Source organism: Lepisosteus oculatus, chromosome 5, assembly GCF_040954835.1.
Source record: "Lepisosteus oculatus isolate fLepOcu1 chromosome 5, fLepOcu1.hap2, whole genome shotgun sequence".
NCBI lineage: Eukaryota > Metazoa > Chordata > Actinopteri > Semionotiformes > Lepisosteidae > Lepisosteus > Lepisosteus oculatus.
Window position 1 is genome coordinate 15,245,785 of NC_090700.1, and position 26,225 is coordinate 15,272,009.

The 26,225-nt window shown below is 37.5% G+C and overlaps 1 protein-coding gene across 18 annotated transcripts in view; it reads left to right on the forward strand.

Annotated features, from left to right (window-relative positions):
- nbeaa (neurobeachin a) overlaps nt 1-26,225 on the forward strand; it is a 354,854-nt gene that overhangs the window by 119,274 nt on the left and 209,355 nt on the right. For all 18 annotated transcript variants that reach the window (XM_015341879.2, XM_069190158.1, XM_069190159.1 and 15 more), the window contains exons 9-13: nt 11,791-11,988; nt 13,306-13,439; nt 14,816-14,924; nt 16,092-16,244; nt 17,772-17,940. In XM_015341879.2, the coding sequence (XP_015197365.1) occupies nt 11,791-11,988; nt 13,306-13,439; nt 14,816-14,924; nt 16,092-16,244; nt 17,772-17,940 (763 nt within the window). The remainder of the gene's footprint in view (nt 1-11,790; nt 11,989-13,305; nt 13,440-14,815; nt 14,925-16,091; nt 16,245-17,771; nt 17,941-26,225) is intronic.

Genomic DNA, 26,225 nt, shown 5'->3' on the forward strand with positions numbered 1-26,225 from the left:
CTGATCGAAGGCCATGTACTGCTCTTTTTATGTTCGACACATTTAAGGCCTTTTAGTACAAGAACAAAGGGTTGTTTCAATCAGTACCTTCATTTGTAAGGTCTCTGGGCATGGAGAATTTTGAATGGATATGCCATGGCTTGAATGTGTTTTCCAGCTAGAAAAATCCCAAAGATGTTTTGTTGGATTTTCTGAAATGTAGATTTTTTTGTAAGGTTCTGTAATTTTGTCAAATTCTTGCAAGTAATGTATGAATCAGTTAACATTTCATACAATGCATGCATTCTTTTTGTTATATATTATTTACAGTATATACCTGCTCATAGTTTGTAATTGCCACCTCATGATCACATTTTCTTAATATAAAATTAAGTCTTTCTGCTTTGTCTGAATAATTTATTTATATGAACACATAGTACGTTCACTGAATGAATGTTGTACTTTTGTAAAATACATTTAACTTCTTTTTTTCTGCTGGGTGCCAGACTTGTTTTCAGTAGACATACTGCTGTCACTGCTGTGTGTCACGCTCCATTCAATGTGGAGCTTTATTGTGACTGGTACTGTAACTAGTCTGACTTTCACTACCATTCAGTAACCCTTGCTATATTCTCTGCATGCTCACCCTTTAGAGCTCCTCTTTTAGAATTTATGGGACAAAGAAACAATTGAAAACAAAAACATTATGCAGAACAACTATAACTATTTCCTCTGCACCCCCCACCCCAGGAGGTAACCCACTGAACACTCTGTTTTTAGAGGACTGTTTTTAAAAATATTTAGTTTAACTACAGGACTGTCAGTTTGGAAAAATCTCCTTTGTTCTTCAATTTAATCATTGCTGCGTGGCAGGGGATATGGAGATATACAGGAGTTCTTGGACGTGTTGCTTCTGCAACAGTAACTAAACACTCTGAAAAGCTAAATGTTCTGGTTATCTTGACAAGGTCATATTATCTGCCTTCTTAAAACCTGAGTTGCTGAAACATGTTTGCATTATTCAGCATGTCTCTTCATTTAGTGCTACAGGTACTGACCTTATGTTGGTCATATTCTGTTAGTCAGGCTGTGTTAGTCAATGTTTTTGTCCACTAATTATCCCTCATGGGGCTTAGCTGTCTCTAGTGATGGAAATATCATAAAGACTCTCAATATATCTTGTACTTTTTCCTCTCAGTTTATAGAAGTTCATGGCTGAATAATAAAAGCAGAACTGGATATCTCATTTATTATTCGTCTTAGATGCTGATTTATTAAGGTATGATGTTTCTTTCTGTCATGGCTTCTTTTATTTACTGATATATTCCCAACAATATCCTTAAAATTAGTTGTTCTCATTCTGTGATTCAATCTGTAGTATGGAACCACTGTACAAGGGGCTACTCTGTGGATACTATGTGTTTGTTGGGTATTGCAGGGTCAGAGATTGCTTCTTTTAGCTTGAGAAGACCAGTGCTTTTTTGCAAATGATTTAAATGTGTACTTGTGTCGATCTCACAATAATCAGAAGATTCTTGGTTGATGTTGGATCTAATCCTCATGCAGTAGTGATAATGTATGAATGTCTCGTTCTATCCTACTGATTGCTGAAGGTGTTGAGGTTTGTGTTTTGCAAAGAAAATTACCCCCTTTTGGATGAATCAAAGGGCATTTTATTATTCTGTGTAGGTCTGCTGAATAAGTAGACCATGATAAGTAGCTCCTTCTGCTCCACCTGTATGTTTGGCTTAATAACCATCCTGTTTTAAAGCACAAGAAAATGGTCATTTGTTGCAGAAATAAACAACTCTCCTGGAAAGCAGGAAACAACCAAAATGTGACCCATCTAATGATATGACGAGAGCTTTAAATGACCCCACGCCACATTTTAAAATAAGCCCACAAGCAAGAAAGGAATGCAGTATACCTCATGCCCCATATTGTGTAATTTTCAGGAAAAGCTTCATACTTTGTTTCATCAAAACAAAGTATGAAGGAATCATTTGTTAATTTAAATCATTAAATTAATTTTTAATAATTTTATAGTACCTTATTAGCATTTGTCTGAGTATACGTTTCTAACTTTAATCATTGATTTTATGAGCCGCTTCTCCATAAATAGGTTTTTAATAAAATGTACTCCTAAAATATGGTTTATTCTATTTTTAGACAGTATGCTCTGTACAAAAATGTGATGATATGTGGTAGGCAAAGATATAAAATACGGAAAGGTTAATTGAACACTGAAGAATAGAATGGAGAACCACAAGAATTTGGCATGACCAGAGCTCACACCTGAAGAACACTCAGCAGCTGTAGCGTTGTTTCTCCTTTCTATTTTGTAGCGAGGAATTAACTTTTTGAACTTTGCAGCTAACGCATGGCGACACAGCTTCCCACTCAAAGACTTTGGTTTGAGATTTTAGTCTGTGTCCTGGTGTATCTGGATTGTCTACCCCATGTTGGGCCTTTTATGAATAAATGTTGTTGGACCATCACTGAGCTCTAACTAAGGCTAAGCTCAGGGCTTTCAGCAGGTCACTGATGTCATATCATTACTTCATCAGATCTTATATCATGATGGTATTTCAGCAGCATGTTATACAGTATGACAAAATCAGTCCTGAATCTGTTGTTTTTAAACTGTTGTTTCAGGAATTTTTGCACAGAAGTGATCTAAAACACAGAAGGCATTTTGTAAAAAGCATCCCTCATTTGCTTTTATGGTGCATTGAAAGCTAAAAAAATAAGGAGCCTTGTATATGATTTTTGAAATAATGTTGAAGCATGTTGTTTATCTGTTTTGACTGGTGGTTGTGTAAAGATCCATAGATCAGTACTATGTACCCATCAGTACTCTGAGTACATAGCACACGAGACAATTCCTCAGAAATAGACTGCAAAATAGAAAGCCATTAGGAGCTTGTTGACTTAATGTACGGTAAATGAATAAAAAGAAATAAAAACTAATGCAGTATATAACTTTGAAATGTGGAGATGACATCTTTTAATCCCTATGCATATACTGTAGTACCAAATATCTTGAAATTCAAAACAGACCTGTCTCGCAAATGACATCAGATCAGCTTTCCCAAACCAATATGTGTTGTACAGTAGATCAGTTTCTACCAATCAGCTGACATTCTTTGCTGTAAATTATGCCTTATTATTTGCAAGAATTGATGCTTTCAAATTTTGAGAGCAACTGACATCACACTTAAGTTAGGAGATTGCACTTAAACTTGTTTTGAATCTTTATTTCATTGCAATCATGATTGGTTGCAAGAAAAAAGGTTTGGGTACTTTGAGTATTTGTTCTATTTATAAATATAAAATATTTATTCATCTGAATTGAAGAAGTGTTTTTTCTTATCTAGACTCAGCAGAGGAACTGTTCTGGATAGAAGTGTTGTTTTTGTTCTGATGGTTTTTGCTGTTACTTTAAATTAGATTATATCATTTTTGGCTTCACACTCAAAGTAAGCCCTCTTTATTAACCTGTATGCGTTTCCACAAATTTAGAGAGAATAATAAAAGTTCAAGTTTATTTTTACATTAGGCATCTTGGTGTCTTGTGTTACTATGCTAAAATGGAATGTTTATTAAAAATAAATTTTAAATACATTAATATTTATGTGCACTGTATGTTGTTCTCTTCATCTGTCACATGATGACCAGCATCTTGCTGCTGTGCTTTTTCAGCCTTTTACAACAGCTTTCACAATTCACAAGTACAGGCATTCTTTCCCGAAAGCCATTGCAGTTAATTATAAAAGGCTAAAAAATCTGTTAGTGTGATGAGAGAGATAGTTCAGTTGCCATTGCTCAGTAAACATTTCTTTTAGGATTTTAGATAAACATATCTGGAAAGTGGCAGACTGTCTTGGTGTTACCTTTGTACTTAGTAAAACTGTAGGGTTGTTCTAAATCCAGTTTTATTGTAACTGCGATGCAGTATGTGTTTCTGACATTCAGTGGAGGGTTTTATTTTTGACAATACTTGTAGAGAGTTATTTTTTTCCCTCAATAATTGGGGTCACCTACAGGGAAGTGTTTGCTTTGAATACTTTTTAACTTTTCATCTCTGTTTTTTTAATAGCCTGTCATTTGAGCTTACGTGATTTAAAACATTTGGTGAAATATTCTTAGCTTTTTCCTCTTCTTACCTGATACCTACTAAAGAGTCACCTTTAGCAAAGCTGTGACTGCAGTAATAGTCTGCCATTTTACCTCCATCTCTGTAGGGTTTGTTTACCTTTTTTTCAAAGAAACAGGTAAACTCAGACAAGTATTCTCTTTATTCTCTGACAAACATAGTGTTATTTTGGAGTAGTTCAGGTGGGTAGCTGTGTCAGCATGCGTAGTCTGCAAAGGAACAAGTAATAGGTTTATTCCATGCTGAAAAGAGGAGAAAGAAAACAGTGTTTCGGCTCTGGAGCCTTCTTCGGGTGTGAGAAAGACGGGGCAGATAGCAGAGTGTTATTTTAGTAAATTTCTATCCCTTTCTAAGTTACATGCTCCTACAGTATATTTTAATAAATATTAAAATACAGAATGTTTTCTGTGATTACCCAGTCTGTCGTGATCCAAGATGACAATCTGACCTCAGATGTATCCTCCTTTCTGTCTAAATGATGTATTTATGGACGTTTTCAGACCCAAGGGTTTCTGGTTAATGCTTATTTTTCATCTGAATATTTTTTTTCTTGGTAAAATATTCCCAAGTCTAATCCTGTTGTGCAAGGTAGGAGCTGATTCTGGACAAAACACCCAGCAAACACAGGGACCATTCTGAGACATTAATTAACTTGCAGTACATAGGCAATAACTCTGTGAAAGATGGTGCTGAAAATGGAGCATTTTGGAGACAAAATCTCATGCTCTCATGCAAACTCTAAATAAAATGTAGATTCAGGACACAGGAGCTGTGAGGCAGTAGTGTTAACTGTTATGCCAGTGTGCTGTGCCTGATGCAAAATTAAATTACGTTTTGGAAATTCTTCAATATGCTGTAAAAGTTTGAAGTCCAGTATACCTACTGTAAGTGCACTTTATTAGACACTAAGTCAGATTACTCTTAGTAGGCAATGTGTTTGAAACTCTGTACTGTATTGTATGTTCAGAAGGCCAGCATTATGATTTCTGACTGTCATGGATGAAAATGAACAGCTTCATACTGTATGTGTTTTTGAAAGAGACAGTTTGAATTGTGGGATCTTTGCAGATCCTTCAACTCTGAAAAAAGAATACTTTCCATATCTCATAAAAGTTTTATTATTGCACCAAACCTTATTACATAGTTGTGCTAAAGCATTGGATAAATCCATCTTAAATGGTTGACCATGCCTTAAATTTCCAAGATAAATGAGTACATATCACGAGCTACAAAAGTTATTAGCCAATAAAGTATCTGAGTATTAGAATATTGAAATTGAAAGATTTATTTAATTAGACCTACTTAGCCACTGTTGAAGCACTATTAAAAATGCATGTGGTGCATTACAAATCATTCTGTCATTTCTCCCTGCAGTGACACAGACCTACAGTGTAGTAGCCTCTAGTGAACAGCAAAAAAAATCAAAAGTAACATTTTTTTTTCTATTTTGCACCTTGTCATTCTTGTACAAAATCAAAAACCTACTCTATGAAAATTGCATGATTGACAAATAGTTTCAAAGCCTTCTGTGAATTCTGGGCTTTTTCTCTCTCTTTTGAAAGCTCTCCAGGTGCTAGAAAGAAGGCTTCTTAAGTCTTATTGCACTTTGTTCTGAATGGTATAGACTGTGGTTTCAGCCAAATCCGAAAATTAAAGACTTTTAACTGAATTTATTAACTTGGAAAATGGAATAATTTTGACACTGGATAGTTTTTTTAATCCTTGCATTCCTTATTGCTGTACAGATCTGAAAAGATCTAGAGAAGTAACCAAGAAAGCAACAATTTGTAGCATTTGTTGATACTGTATGTACAGTAGATGCCTTTTAAGTAAGTGTTATGAAAGCTTAAAGTTTCCCATATGCACAGGGAAATTAAAGGAGGCTTATGAAAGACAGGAGCGAATCAACCTGCCAAGACACAGCTGAGCTATAAAAGGGAGGAGAGGTTCCATTTCCCTGAGGTCAAACTGAGAGACTTGTTAAAACAATGACACACATAAGGTTAAGCTCTGCGGCCATATAACAGCTTCCTTGTTAAAGAAAGGAAAACAAAAAACGAAACTCCCCTCTGAAGGCCTGTCAGAAAGCATCTCTTAAGAGCAGAGCCTGCTTCTTTAATGTATTCAAATGGGTGGGAGTACTGTTAAAAAATACATTGGGATTAAAAACTCATGCAGATGAATTGGCAGTGGTAGACGTGATACACTTGGGACTTCTCTGTGGATTGGAGTCGAAAACTATTAAAGTTTCAAGAGCTAAAGGTTCCTGGAATTCCAAACACACACATACAGTACTGTAGTGTTTCTTGGTCAGTTATGAGCAGCATTGAATTTACAGAGGTGGTGGGTTGTAATCCATTCTGTTCCGAGCAATGGTAATTGTATCTGAAAATGAAATTTATTTGCACCCTTTCTTTTTTCATCCACTGCTGGTCAATAAATAAGCAAATAGCTGAACCAGAAAACATCTAAGTATTGTACTCATCTGGAATTTATTTTTGGTTTAAAAATTATACCTGCGAATGTTTTTACTTTTTTGTTACATACTTTACCCACAACATGTGGAATCAGCAGTTGTTTTAAGGTTCAGCTGTCTTCTGCAGTACAGGAAATCCACGTGCGGACCCCTTTGCCACACTGTGAGCTCCACCACACCTGACAGTAGAGCTAGCACTAACTGGAGGACCGACATGTCTCTTAGCGATGTCACAGCAAGTGCTGAGCACACTGCAGGAATTAGCATTTTTGGAAAAACAGAGATCATCCTCGCTGACTAGCCCTGCTCTGGGACTGCTCAGCTGTTTATCTGCTGCCACTTATCACTGCATCATCGCATCAGTTTCGGTTACATCTTATCCAATTCAGGATTGCAGTGGCCAGGCAGCACTGGGCACTGGGATACATGCTGGATGGGATGCCAGACCATCTCAGGGCACACACCAACACACACACACACTCACACCAGGGCCAGTTTACAGAAGCCAATTAACATACCAGCATGTCTTTGAACTGTGGAAGGAAACAAAACCCCTCGGAGGAAACACAGGGTGAACATATAAACTCTGTGCAGATAGCACCCCAGGAATTAAACCCAGGACCCCAGCAGTGGTTAGCATTGTTGTGAGGCAACAATGCTAACCAATGCACCATTGTGCCACCCACTCTTGGGAAACCCTACAGTTAACTAGTGAAGTGACCCAAATTTAAACTTCAGTCTTTGGGTCATTGAGCACAACCTGCCTTGAGTTGGCATCCTTGCTAATTACAGTAGGTCACTCAGGAGCTTCCTACTATATTTATTTTAAACAGTACAAAAATGACCTAGAATACTAAAATAGTACTAGAATAGGGTGTGCTTGCGTTGGAAAGGGAACAGTTGAATATAATTGCTAAAAAGTGGACTCTCATTTCAAAGTGAAGGTAAAAATGCATGTTTATGTTTAAAGGAGAATATTGTTAGGGACTGAAGTACCAGCGTTAAAGAAGGAAAGTGTTTCGGTATAGTTAAGAAAAAAAATCCTTGGTAATTGGCCATTATTGTTGCTATTTGAGGATTAAATCTCCACTCTCAAAGAAAACACCTCAAAAAGAGTGTTGCAGTTTCTTCATGATTATTAAATCTTCAAAGACCTGCTGTCAGGTACAATTTCGCCAACCAAATCTTAGTGTCAGGGCTGGATGGTCGCTTTAACAGCTTGTTCCCTGCACATTCTGTTACTTTTTGTTAGATTTACTACTTGCTTCTTGTGGTGGTAGAAAGACTCGTGCCTTCCTTCTAATGTTTCTAATGCTGTTCAATGTTCAGTTATGTTTTCTTAGAATTCCATGCCACAGTGAAATTACATCATGATGCTATAACACTTCATGTGGTGTAGCTAAAACAACACAATGAACGGCCCTTTCTTAGCATAGGGTCTGAGGTTGGGAGTTATAATAGAAGTTTCCATTCTTTATATGCAATGCTGTCATCATTTTATCTTGACATATGGTACCATTTTCAAGATCATCTTTACTTTATATTATGCATGCACAAAGACCAGCTTTCATTAGGATTGCTATATTGATTTGTTTTACACTTGCCTACAGTAACGTTTCAATTTATTCTGTAGTTGTTTGGTCCATCAGGTTGCTTGTGTGTGTTGTGTGAGTATTATTTGCTGTGGTATAAAAACAGTTTCAAGATTCAGCATATATCATTTTCATTGTTACTGTAAGTGGAGATACTGGAGCATTGCCAAAGGAAATTGACATACATTTTAGAACAGTAGAACTAATTTGCCTTGTGCTTTTTGGGTTTGACCCAGTCAATACTTTATGAAAAATGAACCATGGTGTGATGTTTGTCTTCAGTTGTTCAACAGATATTGAGTTGTTATACCCTCTTCAGAAACAGGTACTATAGCACTTAAGTTGTCTGAAGGCATAGTGATAAACTGTGAATTCATCAGTTCTGAATGAAGAATAGTTTTGAATGGTTTATAGCTTTGTTTTGTGTACCCAACCTCTCATATTGTACTGTAATGTTTTCTTTTAAAATCCCTTTATCAGAAATTTAAATGATTGTTGTAGCCCTTTGCCTCTATTGTGTCATAACACCGCTTTGCTTAAATATAGCAAGTTCTATTGTGATACTGTGAGATTATTTGAGGTAACAGTGATTTCATCCCTTTCATGAAAAAGATCTTGTCCTTTCCACTCTCTTTGTATTATTCTCTAAAACCCATTCTCAAATGAAGCCGTTTAAGGGTGTTGTGGCACTGTAGGTGGGTTTCATAAAATGAGATAAACACTTGGACTGAGTTCCAGCTCTGCATGCCTAAATAGTCAGCTGTTTCCATTGAGATATGAGAAAAGTGGGTCTTGCTATTCTGTCTTCAGGTGGAGATCTGTAGACACTCTTCTCCATTGAGTCTCCCTTACACATACTGTACCTGTACTTGTCAATTGATACGGTAACCAAGTTTCCAAATCTGGGCTTACAGATGTAGCAATTCCCGTACAGTAGGATTTTACAGTATCTGCAGAATAACGCAGTACGCGATTGGCTGTGCACTCAACCAGATAACAGAAAATCTTTTAACACAGAACATCTTTATTTTGACTGTGACAATATTTTTCTTCAACAACATGTGGAGATTGTTTTTTTGGCAACCCCAAATTTTATTTCGACATAAAAATGTTGTATAGTCACTGTACAGTATGCATTGTTTAAGTCTGAACTTCTCATGAAAAGCAGAACTGTCTAATTAGACGTGCAAGTCCACTTTGCTTACATTAGGTCAAATTCATCAGCAACAAATGTTTCACCTTTATTATGGTGGCATTGCTAACTTTAGTGAGAGATATGTAACAAGGGACATCATTCAAGTATATTATGAGTTTGAAGGCAAAGCTTGAATCATGTGAATTGGCTGCTACTGTAACTTCTACTCCACCTATAACAGAATTAGAAGCCTGTTGAGATAGCTCATCTTTTCTGTCCTCTAACATAGAGAGATCTCATTAATATTTTTTCTTTTAATTAATGGCAGTTCCTTGTACTTAAAAGAAGTTAGCTGACCTTGCTTGGACATAGAAATTCTGATTGCAAGGGACACCAGGTGTTGTTCGCATTGCTGGCTTCTCCCAGATTTAATGTCTTTGAAGTACTGAAGTATCTTCTGTTGAACATATCTGATGTGCCTGCATTCTGGCATGTAATCTTGTTGTCTGCCTTTTTGTGTTCCCCATAGCTTTATTGCTAAAGTTAATTGCCATTTTAATGTTATGGTTGTTTTGAACAGGCCAATTAAGTTTATTAAGCACCCTGTACTTACAGTATGTAAAACACTTTTTACAGGTTCTTCAAAAAATGGTGTGTTTTTTGACCAATTTAGAGTAGCTTGTGTAGGCAGCACAGTGGGTTCATTTACTAAAGCAGAGAAAAGCGACACAAGGCAGGGTGTTGTAATTTAGCTGTTGATGTTGTCAGAATGTGCTTTAGCACTGCTAGGATAGCGTAAATTGTGTTTCAGATTAAACGAAAACTGAATTGAAGAATAATTAGCACCTACCTTAGGGTATACAAGCTTGCTTATTTGTTCACACACCACTGAACTTGAGTCAGACTTTTGGAAATTTCTAATAAAAAGGAAGTTCTGAGAGTTATGCCATGGAGACCATGTGAAACAATAATTGCTTTTGTATTGCTGAGACAGGTTAATTTCCTTCTGTTCATGCTAATCATCATTCTCTGTGAGTCAGAGCAAAGGAAAGTGCTCCTCACATGAATTTTATATGCCTTACCTTTGACACTGGATGACTGATTTGCTTATTAACATTGCCTTAGACAAAATTGTATTTTTTGTCCCCTCAGGATCTGATTTTTAATAATTCAACTTATGATTAATACACTAGCACTAGATCTCTTAATTGTAGCATTCCTAAAATCATTTAAAAGGTTAACCCTTAGGCTTACCTACAGTAATATTAATTTATCACATGTAATCAACAGTTTGCGGCATTTGGGATCTGTGAAACTAGCTGTTAAATCCATGGTTGGTGTAAGTGTTATCATATGTAGCGCAATTAACGACAGTTGCTTTTTCAGCAGCTGGGCTGTCTGTCTGGGGGACTATCTTGAAAGCTGTCTGGCTTAAGATCTCAAATCTCTTATAACTGTATGATTTGCATGTATTGCCCCTGTTTTTGACATGAAGGGAGAGCTGTCCTTGTTAAAAAAAACAAAACAATTAAAAGACATGTCACTTGTCACTGTGACTGTTGCTTTTTTCTGTGGGTCTGTGTATTGCTTGTAATGAAGGAATGGCGATAGCTGCTTACAGTTTCTGCAGTGCCAACAGGATTGAGCTGTGTGATGCCTAGTGATAAATGCATTAATTTAAATGCAGTGAGACATAGCAGGAAATCCCTAGGCAATAATGTAACTTTCAAAAGAATGGTTGCGAAGGTCATGACTACCTGCTTTTCTTTCCCTCTTTCCCTAAGCTTTAATTCTAACAGCCAACTTATTTTTCGAGGAGGCTCGGAAATATCACTTCTTCTAAACGTATTCAGTAAAGCATATTTTGGATTTGAACTTCTAGTGTTTGAATTTTTGTATTATTCTGCCTTTTTTGTGCAAGCACAACAGCTTGCTGCTAATTTGTGATTAAATGTGGAGACCAGATGACGCATTTGGGCCAGCTATTAAATGCCATTTTGACCTAAAGGTCAAGATGTTCTGGTAAAACCCAGGTACATTGATGTGCATAGACAGCTGGAGAAAAAATACTCATGTCAGATAAAAAAAGAAGGTTACCATCAATTAAAAACTGTGTCTTGCACAGAGTTGTTTTGGAGTTAGAAATATCAAGAGCTAAAACCTCACTGTAAAAAATAACAAAGCAGTAATGCTGTTCACCTATTTAAACAGGGAGTTAGTTGGTGTATGTATACAGTGCTGGCTAGTTTGGAGAAATGGTTATTGTATGAAAACCCCTTCAAATGAAGCTGCCAGTCAGATGTCATGGTAGAGTGGATAAGAGCCTACCTAACCCACCTCCCATAGGTGCTTGTTATTCCTTCTAGGTACCTTACTGCAAACACAGCAGAAGAATATGCTTTCAGCTTTTCACTAATTCTTTGTTTTCGGTCTTCTCCCCAATGTGTTTTAGAGTACGTTTAAATTCAAGTCAGAAAGTGACATTCACCTGGCGGAACACCACAAGCAGGTTCTTTATGATGGGAAGCTGGCCAGCAGTATTGCCTTCACCTACAACGCCAAGGCCACAGACGCACAGCTCTGCTTGGAGTCTTCCCCAAAGGAAAACCCCTCCATTTTTGTGCACTCTCCCCATGCTTTAATGCTGCAGGTTTGTGTTAGTTTCTTATTTCTGGAAGATAAATATGAATCTGTCTGTAACATTTGTTGAACTCGCTCGATTTGGAATAGCCAGTTCTGTGTTTTTTTTGTGGCCTCACACAGAGGATAATGAACAAGTGTAGGAAGACTCTTTTGACTCTCTCACTTTGGAAACTCTTGTATTGTAATGCATCGCAGGCCCTGTAGGTCACAGGTACAGGAGGTTGCATGCCGATTGGAGAAGAGGCTTCTCTCCCAATTGTGTGCAAAGACTTGTGGAATCCAGATGAAAATGTATCAGTGACATGACCCTGGGTTGAGCCTGTAATCATAGAGGTCAACCTGCACTCAGCCTCCTTGGAAACCCCCTTGTGAAAGTTTTGTTTTCTTAGTAAAGGGCCCAGGTAACTGTGCAATTTTATTTGGACTATATTAACAATAATATTAATAATATTTGGTCTTTGCATAACGCTTCCTTTATTTTTATTTGAGAAAAATAAGGATGATTGTGGTGTAAGGCAATAAATGTTTAAACATTTTTTTGTTTCTGTAAGTAATACAAACATCTAATTCAGTTATTTTTTAAATTAATCTAAATATTCACACATGGAAACATGGCAGCACCAAGGATGTGTAAAAATAATCTAAAATGACAATTTCTTGGTTATTTTTTCTTCTTTTGGATGCTTCAAGTGGCTTGCAAGCCTTGCTGTTAAGAACAGATGAATGGTGAAAGGTTGTTGTGAAGTCTGCAAAGCAAACTTGTGTAAAAATATATCACACAAGTGAAAGCAAGCTTGCTTGAGCTGACATCTGCCTGTGGCCTCAAGCCAGAGCCCTTCAGAACCTGTTAATTCAAATGTAGACATTGTTTTTTTTCATTAGAGGGACAGATCGTATGATCTGAGCATTCTGATAAATTGTTGGATTTGTTATACTTGCTGTTTTTATTCTTTGTTGTTTCAAGAATTACCTATAATACAATTGTGTCGTCTGTTGTGCATGAATTTGGCTGTGCCCTAGTTATGACTCAAGAAGAAACAAGAATGTGACAAAATGAAACCAAAACAAATGGTTTGGGGAATAATGGAATCTTTTTTCTTTCAGTGCTTCAGACGAGGAAAATTGTGTTCATGTTTTAAAATGCTCTTTTATTCTCTATTCTAATTTGGGATTTCACTTCTTATTTTCTTTAAATCCAGATTTCTTTAAAATCTACGCTACCATGTTAATCTACAGTATGTTGTTACTAGCTGTCCACATGCAAACATTGTTTGCAGTTTATGATGTGTTTTGTGTGTAACATACAGCTGCTTTCTGTTTCCAGGATGTGAAAGCTATAGTGACCCACTCAATCCACAGTGCAATCCATTCTATTGGTGGGATTCAGGTCCTCTTCCCGTTGTTTGCACAGCTGGACTATCGTCAGCAGAATGACAGTCAAGTAGAAACCACAGTATGGTGAGTGGACAATGATTATTGATGTGGGCAGAGGTTGACACAATTTCAGATTCCAAATTTAATTTAGTTTGCCAAATTCAATTTCTGACTCTATATTAATGTGAATATTATTATGAGAAAAACAACTCATCCAAAAGTCATTTTGTCGCATTAAAACTTGGATCTACAATCTGATATCTAAATCTGTTAAGTGCCGAGACAATCTAAGCCAATTCTTGCTAGCTTTTAACTCAGTACAATTTGTAGCCAGTTCAATGAGGAAAATCGATGTGCTTTGTTTTCCTTTCCTGCGCTGGAAAAAGATTTTGTAGTTTTATCGTGCTTGAAATTGTTCTGTGCTAGAAAATGTTCTGTTGTCACAGAAGAACAGTACGACTTTTTACATGCTTTCATTTCAGGTAGAAATAGAAAATAAAAGAAATTAAAGTGGATTTCAAAAGCTCAATTGCTGTATGTGAAAAATATGTTAAAGCTGTTATGGCACCCGTGAGCATCATGCATATGCCCTCTATACCACTTTTTGCACACTACAAATCACACAAGACTAACAAATCTGTAATGATATTGAAAAACAAACATCCCGTACAATCTTTTGGATAGTAAAATTCTCTTCTAGATGATAAAAAGCAGTAATCAGTTTCTTGTATGAAGGGATGAAAGAAATCACACCTATTTTAGTCCATATACTGCAAATTTCTCTTTTTTAATCTGTATTTATGCATAATAGTTGAAAGGATTCTGCAGAAGACTGATTGTTCTTGTGTAGCATGTCAGTGGTGAAATTTGGCCTATTTGATGTAGCTGTTGAAGGCTGATTAAGAAGCACAAGGGATGAAGGTTATATTAATTCGGGGCCTTGCGATAATGTAGTTTTCTACCGTTACAAGTGTGAAACAAAAAGTGCTGACATAAAAGTAATATGTTCTGAAAATAGCATTTGCTTGCTTTAAGTGATTGGTTATAAAGAATTTAAAATGAAATGTGATAGAGATGAGGATATTTAGTCTTCTGTTTGCTCAGTGTACTGTCTAATAACACAGCTTAACCATTGTACCCATTTGTGAGTACTGCTTGAGTAAACAAATGGTTCCTTCTAGCTTCTCTGATTACTAAAAGAAGTAATTGCTTTTTTGCTTTCAGATACTTTTAAGAATCCTGTCTTCTCAGTGTATGTCAGTGGTTTACTGCAATACTCGTATATTAATGAATCATGCCAAAACATGCTGATCAAAAAGGATTTTGAATAGAAGAAAAAATCATCTTTTAATACATGTTTCTTGTACAATTTGTCCTTAATCCCCATTCTCTATAAGAAGCTTCCATCTGAATGTTTTGCTACCTTTTCAAGCTGCTGACTGTAACTGCTGTGTTTGCAGTGCCACTCTCCTGGCCTTCCTGGTGGAGCTCTTGAAGAGTTCAGTTGCTATGCAAGAGCAAATGCTGGGAGGAAAAGGTTTCCTGGTGATTGGTTATCTTCTGGAGAAGGTAGAGGTGCCCGGTCCATAATATCTTAAATAAACCCCACATAACACAGAAGCCCCATACTTGGCTGTTCAAGGAAATCGTGATCCTTTTTTTCCCCCCTCTATCGAACATTCAACCTTTTGTCATGCTGCTGAACATATGCGAAAACAAATACACAAAGTAAAGTAAACAGCCACAGGGGCTGATGTACTTCCGAGTCAAATGGATTGCAGCGAATTATAAATGACTTCCCTTGGTAATCTATCTGCTCCCAAAAATAAAATAAGAAAAAGAACAGAACATAGCTTCATGGATGTGTTTCTGCTAAGAAGTATCATATTTTGTGGCAGTATAAGCTTCGGGTGAATTTTTAAAGCCTGATCTGTCTTACACCATGTGGCAGCATCTCCTGATCTTTGTCTCTAATCAGATAAATCGTGAGAACGAGAGCATACTGTAGCTACCTCTGCAGAATTGAAATAGACGGGCTCCTTTGTCATTCCTCTTGTAGGTGCTTTTGTACATGCCTTTGGGGTCTGAAAAGAAGTCTGTTTCTGTTAAACAAGGTCCAAAACTTAAAGCCAAGATGGTAGCATAGTTTCCTTAGTTGTATAGTAACTTAATATTGTCTTTGACTTTGGATATTAACACGGTTTGTTGTAATTACCAAAAACCATTAATTGACCTGGCTGTAACTAGTTGAAGATCTTCGTTGTATCCTATGGCTGCCAATTCCATGATATTGTGCATCCCACCGGGTAGAATGGATCCTGATAGATAGCCACATCTGTTTGAATTCTTTTTTTTCTACACCTTGGCAAGAAATGTATAGAGAACATGAAAAAAAAATTGAAAGGTCTGTCTCAGTTTCAGATGTTTTGCAGTGTGAAATGGGTCAAACTTTGGGCTGAAAGACATAAGTAATGTAAAAAAAGACAGTCAGTTCAGGTTTTTAAGCAAGAAATGCTTTTATAGGCAGTTTTTCTTAGATGAAAAGAAAAATGTTTAGGTGTTGTAGAATTATATATAAACCACTTCAGAGGGATCAGACAGCTTTTCCTCTGAGCAGTGATTTTACCTCAGCCGTTTTGTTTTATGATCCATGAAATTGCAAAGTAGGCTTAAATTCATGTTGGGAGGAAGGGCACTGACTCCAACCACTCTTCCTTCTGCTCTGTTGTTTTCCAGTCATCCAGGGTTCACATAACCAGGGCTGTGCTGGAGCAGTTTCTTTCCTTCGCCAAGTACCTGGATGGGTTGACTCATGGAGCCCCACTGTTGAAGCAACTCTGCGACCACATTCTATTCAATGCTGCTATCTGGATTCATACTCCAGCGAAGGTGCGCCAGGGCAAGGAATAGTCCCATCTGGGGGAGTGTGACACTTCCAGTGCAGAGCTGGCTTCCCCCCTAACACTTTCCACAAACACAGAGTATAATTACAATGTCTTCTATAATATACCATCACAAAGACTGAAGTACAGTGGGTACTGTAAGATATGGAAATATCTATGGAAATTCTGAAAGGGTTGAATGTTTCCTGTCATACTTTGTGCAAAAAAAAGATCTGAAGTTTCTGAGAATCTTAAATGGTAAATTTTCTCTTGCTGATAATACCCATGAAATCTGGATAAAAATATCAAAGGAACCTATAATTGGTGTAAAAATAAATTTGGCTCAGCGTACACTGCATGTGGCAGTTTATTAATAAGTAAACAAATAAATAAGGTGGGATTTTTTTTTTACTGCTGCAAATATTAAACGTAATTCATCTGTGGTTTTTGACATCTTCAACCAAGCTTTCTGTTTTGAAGTCTTTGGGGGGGGGGGGGATGTTTGAACTCAACAAACAGCATAGGGATTTAATACACTATAGGTACTTTAATTACTGCACTGTGGGAAGGGCTCTTATTCATCCTAAATGACATGTCAGTCTTGATTTCTCCCATAAGTTCATTTTAAGCTCAAAGTCAAGTCAAGTGGTTTCCATCCAGTAATCAAAATTTATTTCAAATACACTGGTTTGAAAAAACCCAAACTTATTTTTTAAACTGCAAAATAGCATTCTTTTAAAGTCTTTAGTCTTTGTAGTCTTTCTCTATGCCTATGCTTTCCTGTATTATACTTGATAGTCAATTATATTATAAACTGAAATGTTGACTTTAAAAGCTAATTTATTTTATGTGCTACTGTACCACTTTTAGATGTTTTTGTGTATTAGATTCACTGTTTGTTTCCACAAGACATCTAAGATTTCCAGCACCAAAGGACGTCCTTTGGTCTGCTTTTAAAAAAGGTCTAAGGATTTTCAGAAAAAAAAGCCGAAATGCCTAATGAATTAAAACTGCTGTGAATTCCTTGTTAAAACCTCTTCCTAATTACCAAGGACATTTAATCCAAGAAGAGCATCCCAGAACTGGGCATGTATCTACATCTCCCAGGGACAATTACAGTCTTGTTTTCTGGGAGGTCAGGAGTAGCTGGCTGCTCTGCAGACTGCACCTGCAGGAAAGAGAATCCAGTAGTGATCATCTGGAGCTTTTGTTCTGTTTAGAACATTTCTAATGGAAGGTAGTGCAAACAAATGACTGTACTGGATACCAAATCTCCGATGGCTGATAAACAACACACTTTGGCCATTGCATTCAGTGAAAAAATAACAGCCTTTGCAAACATTCCTTTACAAAAAGGGGATATCTCAGTGAGATTATAACAATGCCGAGCTTTGTGCTTGGCATGAGCCTGTAAAGAGTCATCTAAGAGTTGCACTTATTTGTTTATGCTGATGGGAAGCAAGAGAAAGGATGATTTTTCTCATGCCAATTAAGGTGATCTGGCTGACGCATTCTCCATCCTTTGGTTTCCCAGGTTCAGCTGTCCTTGTATACTTATTTATCTGCGGAGTTCATTGGCACCGCTACCATCTACAGCACCATCCGCAGGGTGGGCACGGTGTTGCAGCTGATGCATACTCTGAAGTACTATTACTGGGCCATCAATCCTGTGGACAGCAGTGGAATAACACCTAAAGGGCTGGGTAAGTCACAGCAATTACAACAGAAAACAAGATCATATCAGACAAGGGACTGTTCAGTTAAATGCACTTATCCGCCTGCTAACAGCTGATTGATTAGGCCTTCAGCATATTTCCCCAGGAATTGGGAATTTACACTATAAGGGGTGCTGGCAGAAAAAAACCCAGGCTGTTTTTCTGATTTACTTTAAAGTGTCAGAATGGGGATGGGGATTTTTTTTTTGCTGTTGCAGCTTTAAAGTTGGAAAGATTTTGTTAGCTTTGAAAGCGTGTCACTGGGAATATGCATTGGTTCTGTACTTCCTCACTGAATTGTCCTAGAACCATGAGTTGCGCTTGTCAGAAGTGAGGACAGTTGCCTTGATTGTCAACGACAGGGCAGCAAGCTAGTCATATCATTAGTGCCACTTCTCAGGAGGCGGGGATGTGATTTCATTCTATTTTGAATAAGAAGAAAAATGAGTGGCATTCTCTTTCTCTGAGGCAACAGTACATCAAAAGCCAAGTAGCTCTGGAAATGAAAATACCCTTGCACCACTGTTCTTTTCTTTCTTCTTTTTTTGGGTTAAATAAATTATTCTCTGATGGTTTTTGACAGTGCTGAAGCCTTGTGTTTTTTTCTTCTTCTTTTGTTCCTGTTTGCAACACGTTCATCCTAGTTTGCAGAAAGATGTTTTTGCAGTACTGCGTAATTCACTACAGTGTAACACAGGGGTCCAGCGCCTGTGCATGTGGTACCTGCTTGTATCGATCTCCGTGCTTTTCGTTTGTCCTTGGGAACTTACAGAATGTGCCTTCCAAAAAAAACAAAGACAGAAGGGAGAAAAGCCCTTTCAGATTCTGTAGTTTCATTATTTCATGATGTGAAGGTGTATTGGGAAAAACAGTGATAAGCTTGTATATGGGCAAAATCTATAAAACCCTTCAAGTAAACTGGAAATCCCCTTTCATCTGGTGTACAAAATGAACAGTAATTTTAAGAGAGATTGAGAATTTTCTGGCACCTCTGTGAGCCTTCTTATTTGTTTTATAACATTTTGTGCATTTATATTTGAAAACCTTTAGAGCAATGAAAGCCACTTCTGTTTCAGAGTAAAGTCTAATTTTCATGCAAAAAAATAAACAGAAGGTCCAGAAATCCGATTTGGTCATCTTCACGACAGCATTAGAAATTCTTAGACTGAGGTGTCTGAGAAACTCCCTGACTACAGCTTCCATAAATCTATTTTGTGTTGTACTCTTTACAGGTGTGTGTGGGTTTTAGGAGTTCTTCTGGGAAGATATTTAACAACTTTAACAAACTAAGCCTTGGAAAAAAATAACTGCACTGCAGAAATCAAATGAATCATTATTTATCATTACCGTTTATACTGTACAATTGCTGACTTTTCCCAACTGAGACAATTGAAGTCCTTGTTCTACCTTTTGCTCTAGAACTCCTTATAATCTGTGGATTTAAAGTTTGATTTTGCTCCTAATTACAGAAAAAAAATAGTGATAATGAGAAGCAAGTCTAGTACTAAGAGTGACAAAGCCTGATTTTACACTCTAATGATTCCAGGCAGTAAGCTTGAGCTGTCACATAGCTGTAGATGCTTGTGATCGATGGCTGATTCCAGTCTTTGAAGCAGTGATGTGAAAAAACAAGACCACAGAGGGGATCTTCACTCTGTTCAGTTTCATCATTAAAGCGAAGCCAGTCAGGTGTGTTTTGCTGAATATTTGAACACGAAACACCAAAGAGTTTTATACACAAAACCATGAATAAAATTCAGGCCTCAGTATTGAAGGTAATGAAACTAATGAAAATGATTCTGCCGTCATTTGTTTTTATTGACTTCACATGTATTGCTAATGATTTCTTGTAAACAAAGGCAAAGCGTATGAAAAATGTTGACAGTTTTTACTGAGTGGACTGATGCACATTAACCAAAGATTTGAAAAAGAGCAAGGGATTTTTGGTATTCCTTGTTGGTGAATATTAATCAAGAAAAAAATGTATGCCTAATGTTCATAAGTTTATCTGTGCTGTCATGCACAAGCCACAATTTTCTCTCTTTGCAACATAAGAAAAATCTGTTTATTGAGATTTGATTGGAATCTCATGTTTTATAAGACATATAGGCAGTTGCCAATCGAGGTTCTTTCAGATATAACAGTTTTATGAAGGTATTTACTATATAAGATATGTTTGCACAGAGGATCTCAAGTTTTCTTAAAGCATGGTTTTAAATTATATTAAAATATTTTTGGATTATAACTAAGAGTTCCAGTGATTTGGATTTGTTGAATCAGCGGCTCTGTCAGAAAGGCAGGACATTTGCGAAGTGAGGCCTGTGTTTGGTGATGCCTTTCTCCATTGCCTTGTCTCCATTTAGACAAGCAGCCAGATCATATAGTCATTTACCACAGCCATGTGTCACATAGTCTGCTCTGCCAAGAATAACATGCTGATGGATTATGCAGCAGAACGGAGGAATTTAATTCAGTTGGTGGAAGACTTGAAGCTGCCATCTGATAGTGATAAGACTTTGATGTACAGTGCTCAAGAGTTTAAGTTGTGGTTTCCATGCATTAATAAAGAGATTTTTCTTCTTTTGCTGTTCATTTAATCGCCATATAAGACAAATGATTTTTGTACTTCCTTCCACGCATTTAACAATGAAAAATATAATTTGTCTGCATGTAGAAAAGGTTGGAATCGACTTGAAATGGATCTTCAGCCCATCATGGAAATCATGATTTAAATCCTGGACTTTCAGAGTTTTGATTTACACTAGATCTTGGTTCAGGTCTCTGGTGTGGTGATTGTGTGAGTTACAGAGCGGGTGTCTCCAAATATCATAAGAATCCTCTTACATGAAAAAGATGTTCAAGGCCAGGAGGAGAAAGTTCAAGGTGAGGTTAACCACACTGGCTTCAATTCCACCACTCATCATACTAATGCATTATATGGAGGTTTAACAGAGGTAGAAGATCTAGAGGAAGACTTATGACTTCCCCAGCGTAAACTTTAGCTCTTATTTACTCTCTTCTGTATTTTTATCCTTCTAAGGAGTGGACTTGTTGCCTCAATGATATTTCCTTTGATCTACAGTCTATCTTTAAAGCCCATTTCTTCAATGAAAAGTGTTGAGTTCTGACACTATGAGTACACTTTCTTGGGTGATCCATGTGTTGAACACATATTTTGTTTGTATGTTAATGCTGTGTGCATCACAGAATTATAAATTCTGTTTTCTGTGCTTTCGTTTTGGGTCACAAAAAACTTGTCTTTGTCTCATCCTGTTTCCCAGTTTAAAATCTTGGGAATCTTATATGATCAGGTTAGCTACTTTTCCCTACAAGTCTCAGCCATTGAGTGTTTTTTTTTTCCTTGATCAATCGCTCCGCCTCAGTTTGAGGGAAGCAGGTCAAATAATTCTAGACCCTGTTTTAATCCGCATTTCAGCCTTGCATTTTACAAATTTATATATGTATATGTGTAAATGGTTGGGCATTTTTTCCCTATTTGATGTCCCAAGAATAATCCTTTTAACAGTGTGGTGGTGTCCTTATTCTAAGATAACCATACGTACAGCATTTCAGATAAATATGGACAATAGTGATAACTGAGTGGCTCAACAAGTCAAGGTGCTAATTCTATGATTACAGGTTTGAACCTGGGTCATGTCACTATCTTTCTGTGACCAGATTCCCCAAGTGGTGGCTCTCAATTGGCTGAGCACTGCTGTGAGAGTAAAGTGGAATTAGTCAGCCAGAGCTCTCTACTGTGGCTCTGAGCGACAGTAGTGGTCACTGTGGCCTCCAGACACTTGCATGCATAACGTGCTGTAGGTGATAGAACTGCCTCTCCTGTAGTCAGTGCTGAATGCCAAGTTTCTTTAAGTAACATGTTTAAAGATGATTGGTTTGAATAGGCATTTTGTTGTAAAATAAATACTGAACCTCTTAACAGTGATCACAGAACACATATAGGAATTTATTCCCTCAGGAATTGAAATTAAGTCCATCACCCTATACTGTACAGTATATGAATGTCAGGCTCAGTCTAAGAAAACATAGTTGTTGAACTTTATCCTTATTGTTCAGATTTAGCTAATTCCTTACACTTGGGCAGTCTATTCAAAGCACTTTACAGGTAATGGGGACTCCCTTACATCACCACCAATGTTGAGTTCCCACCTGGATGATGCAACTGCAGCCAGAGTGCACTAGTACACTCACCACACATCAGTTGTCAGTGGGGAGGAGAACAGAGTAAAGAAGCCAGTTCAAAGTTGGGGAGTATTAGGAAGCCATGATTGGTAAGGGCCAATGGGAAATTTGGCTTGGACACCGGGGTAACATCCCTACCCTTTTCAAGAAAACTCCCTGGGAATTTTAATGACCATGGTGACTCAGGACCTCGGTTTTATGTGTCATCTGAAGGGCAGATTTTTTACATTATACGTTTTTACAGTATAATGATCCCGTCGCTATACTGGGGCATTAGGACCCACACAGACCAGAACGCTCCCTAGTGGTCCCACTAACACCTCTGCCAGCAATACCCTTAGCTTTCCCAGGAGGTCTCCCATCCAGGTACTGACCAGACTCACACCTGCTGAGCTTCTGTGAGTTGCCAGCTATGAGATCCTCTTGGGGTAGTAAAAGAACTGCTGGCAGTTGAGAAGCAACCATTTATAACATGCACCTTAAATAAAAGTTAACTAAATTTGAAAAAATCCTTTAATAAAATATGGTCTGACTGAGCCTAGAGTAAAGCCTGGAGTAAAAGACATACTGTAAGACTGATGAGTAATCAACAATTTCCCTTTTTTCTGGAACAGAATGAAATATTCTTATTTATGTTCTGCATACTCTCTAATCTTGTCTCCTTGGGTCCGTTTGCAAGTCCTTTGGTGCAGATTTGGGGTAACCTTACTGCTCAGCAATAAATTGACAACATCCTTGAGCCCAAAGTATTTGTAACTCTGGAAAGCAAGTCTAGAACTGTTGAGTTTTAAGTAGGACAGTACAGGGCCTCTCATTGCTAGGATTAAAATGGGAAAACCTCCAGACAACAGTGTTGAGGGTTTGCCAGAGTCAGCTTTTCTCACGATTTGAGTTCAATAAAGCCACTGTGGGATCAACACACCATTTCCATTGACAATACACAAGCGCGAATGACCCCCGTCATCACATGACGGCAGCTACACAGTAAGTATGGCAGAACAACCCCTGACAATCTTTCCAGAGCCTGTTGTGTAAGACTCTACTTACAATACCGCCATGGGGCAGGAGGAGGGCCAGTAGACATCCCCCTGAGACACACTCACCTGTCAGAGCAGTCAGTCCAGATGTCACTTCAAGCATGCAGACATATGGCAAGTCTTGAGCTGCTGTTGCATGGAATTCGGTAAGGCCCCTGGATCACTATGGTCCATCCTACAGCTGCAAAACACTGCCAATTCTACTTTGTTGTTTGAGGAATCCCAGTCATGTCCCAGATTTGATCAACCGTGGCTTGAGCCACAGTGTTCAATCCACAACACCCTTGCTTGTTGAGCCACAGAGGAGCCCATTGTTTCCTGTTCAACCAATGTGGTACCTATTTCTGTAAGCAGCCAACATTGTTTTTCTAGATTTCGGGGGTGATTAACATGGCAGAGGCTGCTTTTGAAATCACTGTGGTGCTTGAGCAAAGAAAATTGAAATCTCTTCCCTTGGCGTCTCTTGCAAAAAACAGAAATTGTGTTGCAGAGAGAAGATTTTGATGTGATTAGCAGTGGCTATGGCAGCTGTTTGGAGGCCAGCAAGATGCTAATGAAGGCATCCAAAGGGAACTAAAGCAGGTGCTGTTTTGCAACATGAAAATGCCAGAATAAGACCTGTGCTGACTTCCATGATGTAAATTTCGCTTGAGCCTCTTTTGACCTTAAATAGGAAAAATACAAACCAGGCTTTTTAAAAGATTTTTAAATTTCTTCATAGTGTTGTGGCACCCTACTGTTTTCTAAATACTTTGTTAAAGTCTTTTCAATGTCCGTGAAAAAAAAAAGTTGGAAGAAAAGGATAAAAACATTGCAAATCATACTGTAAATATACAGTCGAATTTATGGATATCTGTATTATAAATGTGTAACACGGTGGTGCTTTTGATTTTTAACTGTGAAATATTTGGTAAGACATGCTAGCTGCTGTTCTCAAGAGATTTTGGTAAGGTTGGGAGGGGGTTTGAATAAACTGTGATGTGGTTTACTGTATGTCTAAAGCATATACAGTCTTTATTATGGCTTACTTGGAAATGGTGTCAGATTCCCTATATTTATTCTAAATTTGTCTGCTTAAGTCATCATTGTTTTAGAAAGAATGACTATACAGGGACATACAGGGTGAGAAAGAGACAGCGAGAAAGAGACAATCAGGGTTTCAGTTATAGCAACAAAGCAGAACGCTTTTAAAAATAGAACACCTTCAGGTGGCTCGCTTTGTCTAGGAATATGCGTTTCATACAGTGCCTCTGATGAAGTGATGCCACTTTTTAAAATTAAAGTGATGCTTCAAGCGCTCACACGTATGCATGTGCTCAGACACCAGCTATGCATGGAAGTGCCGACTGGCGCACAGCAGGAGGGATGCTTTCATGTGGCATTGAATTTTGATTTTTTACTGCTAAAGCATGGCAACTAAAGGTCTCTCTCAATGTTTTCTTTACTCTTACATACAGATATACTGGAATTCCTACTGGAATTGCTAAAACCATATTTAGAACAATATGTTATTAAGAAAAGTATTATGATTTATCAAAGCAGTACTGCATGGGTCAAGTGGAACAGTGCTCTCTAATTCTCAGTAAGAGCACTGAGAGTTCTTGGAATATAGCTGTAGTGCAATTACTCTTGTGTGCATGTATTTTTATCTTGATAACCTCTGTTTTTCTGCCGAGACCTAAAATGGCACAGATTGAAAACTCAGCTTTGAAAAAGGCAATGAGAAGAGTGCTCCAATGTGTTAATGAGACCAGAAAGGACTGCAGCGTAGGCCGGCAGAAACAGCTATGAAAGGCACAGGAAAGAGTATGGATGTCTGCTGTGGAAACCAATATTTCCATGTTAAACTTTCATGATGATAACAAATAAGGCAAGTCTGTCATAATAGAAAAAGTTGTCTCTCACTCAGCATGGCGGAACATTGATTTATTACACTATAAGATTCATTTCTGTTATTGTCCGTCTTCCTAAATCCAGCATAGGATTACACTCCTGCTCCATCAGTGCTGCACTATTTATGATCGGTGAAACTCGTAATCAATGTTCTGCACCATACGATAAAGGAATTCTTGCCAACAGGTAAATTGAAACATTTTATGGTTTTTTTTGTAATACTAAAAAGCAACTATTTCAAATGCTATTGAAAGCCAGACATATTAGAAATGCAGGTTTGAAATGACCAATTCCTGTTGCCTGTCAGAACAATATTACATTTTTCATGAAAGGTGGAAATGAATTGATAGATCTGACATATGTTTTATTGTAGTGTAAATATGTATCAGTATCAGTACTTCTTTAAAGGGAAAAATACATTAACCTTGAAGTAGTATACAATCAATATACAGTATGCTACTATGATTCAGGTAATGATACACCCAGTCACTTCAGTGTCATATCTGCAGTACATGCCAGAGTAAAGGAATCAGATTTCCTAAATACAGTATTCTGAAGCAGCACGGTCTAGAAAGCTATACAGTTCTGTGGCCAAATAACAGTATTTATGTATATCTGGATGAGATGAGAGAATCTTGATGAACTGATTCCCTCAGGTACTGAGGCTGATGTGACTCAGCGTTACATACTGTAGATCTAAACTCTCAATACAGTGTATCTGGAGTCACTGTGCTTATCTTTATATATTGTTTAATAACGTCTAGTTTTAATAAAATGAAAAATCTCATTGAAACAGACTTTTCTGAAGAAGAAGGATTCTGAAAATATTAGGATCTATAGCACGACTCCATCACACTGCCTTCAGCCCATCTGTCTTGAGATAGTGGTAACACTAGGCCTTTGGGAGAAGAGACCAGCACTGCCTGGCCAGTGGTAGCACTCATAACTCTCCAAAGAGGGTTTTCAGCATTATAATCTTTAAACATACATGAAAGCAGGCTAGCACATTTATGTGTATTTTTCTCTTAAATTTAGTTATCAGTTTTTTTATCTTCTTACAAAAAATGAACAATCTAACTGTACATTGAACATTGAACGTGCCATCACTCATTAAGGGTTTGTACCTTCTTGTCATGTCCT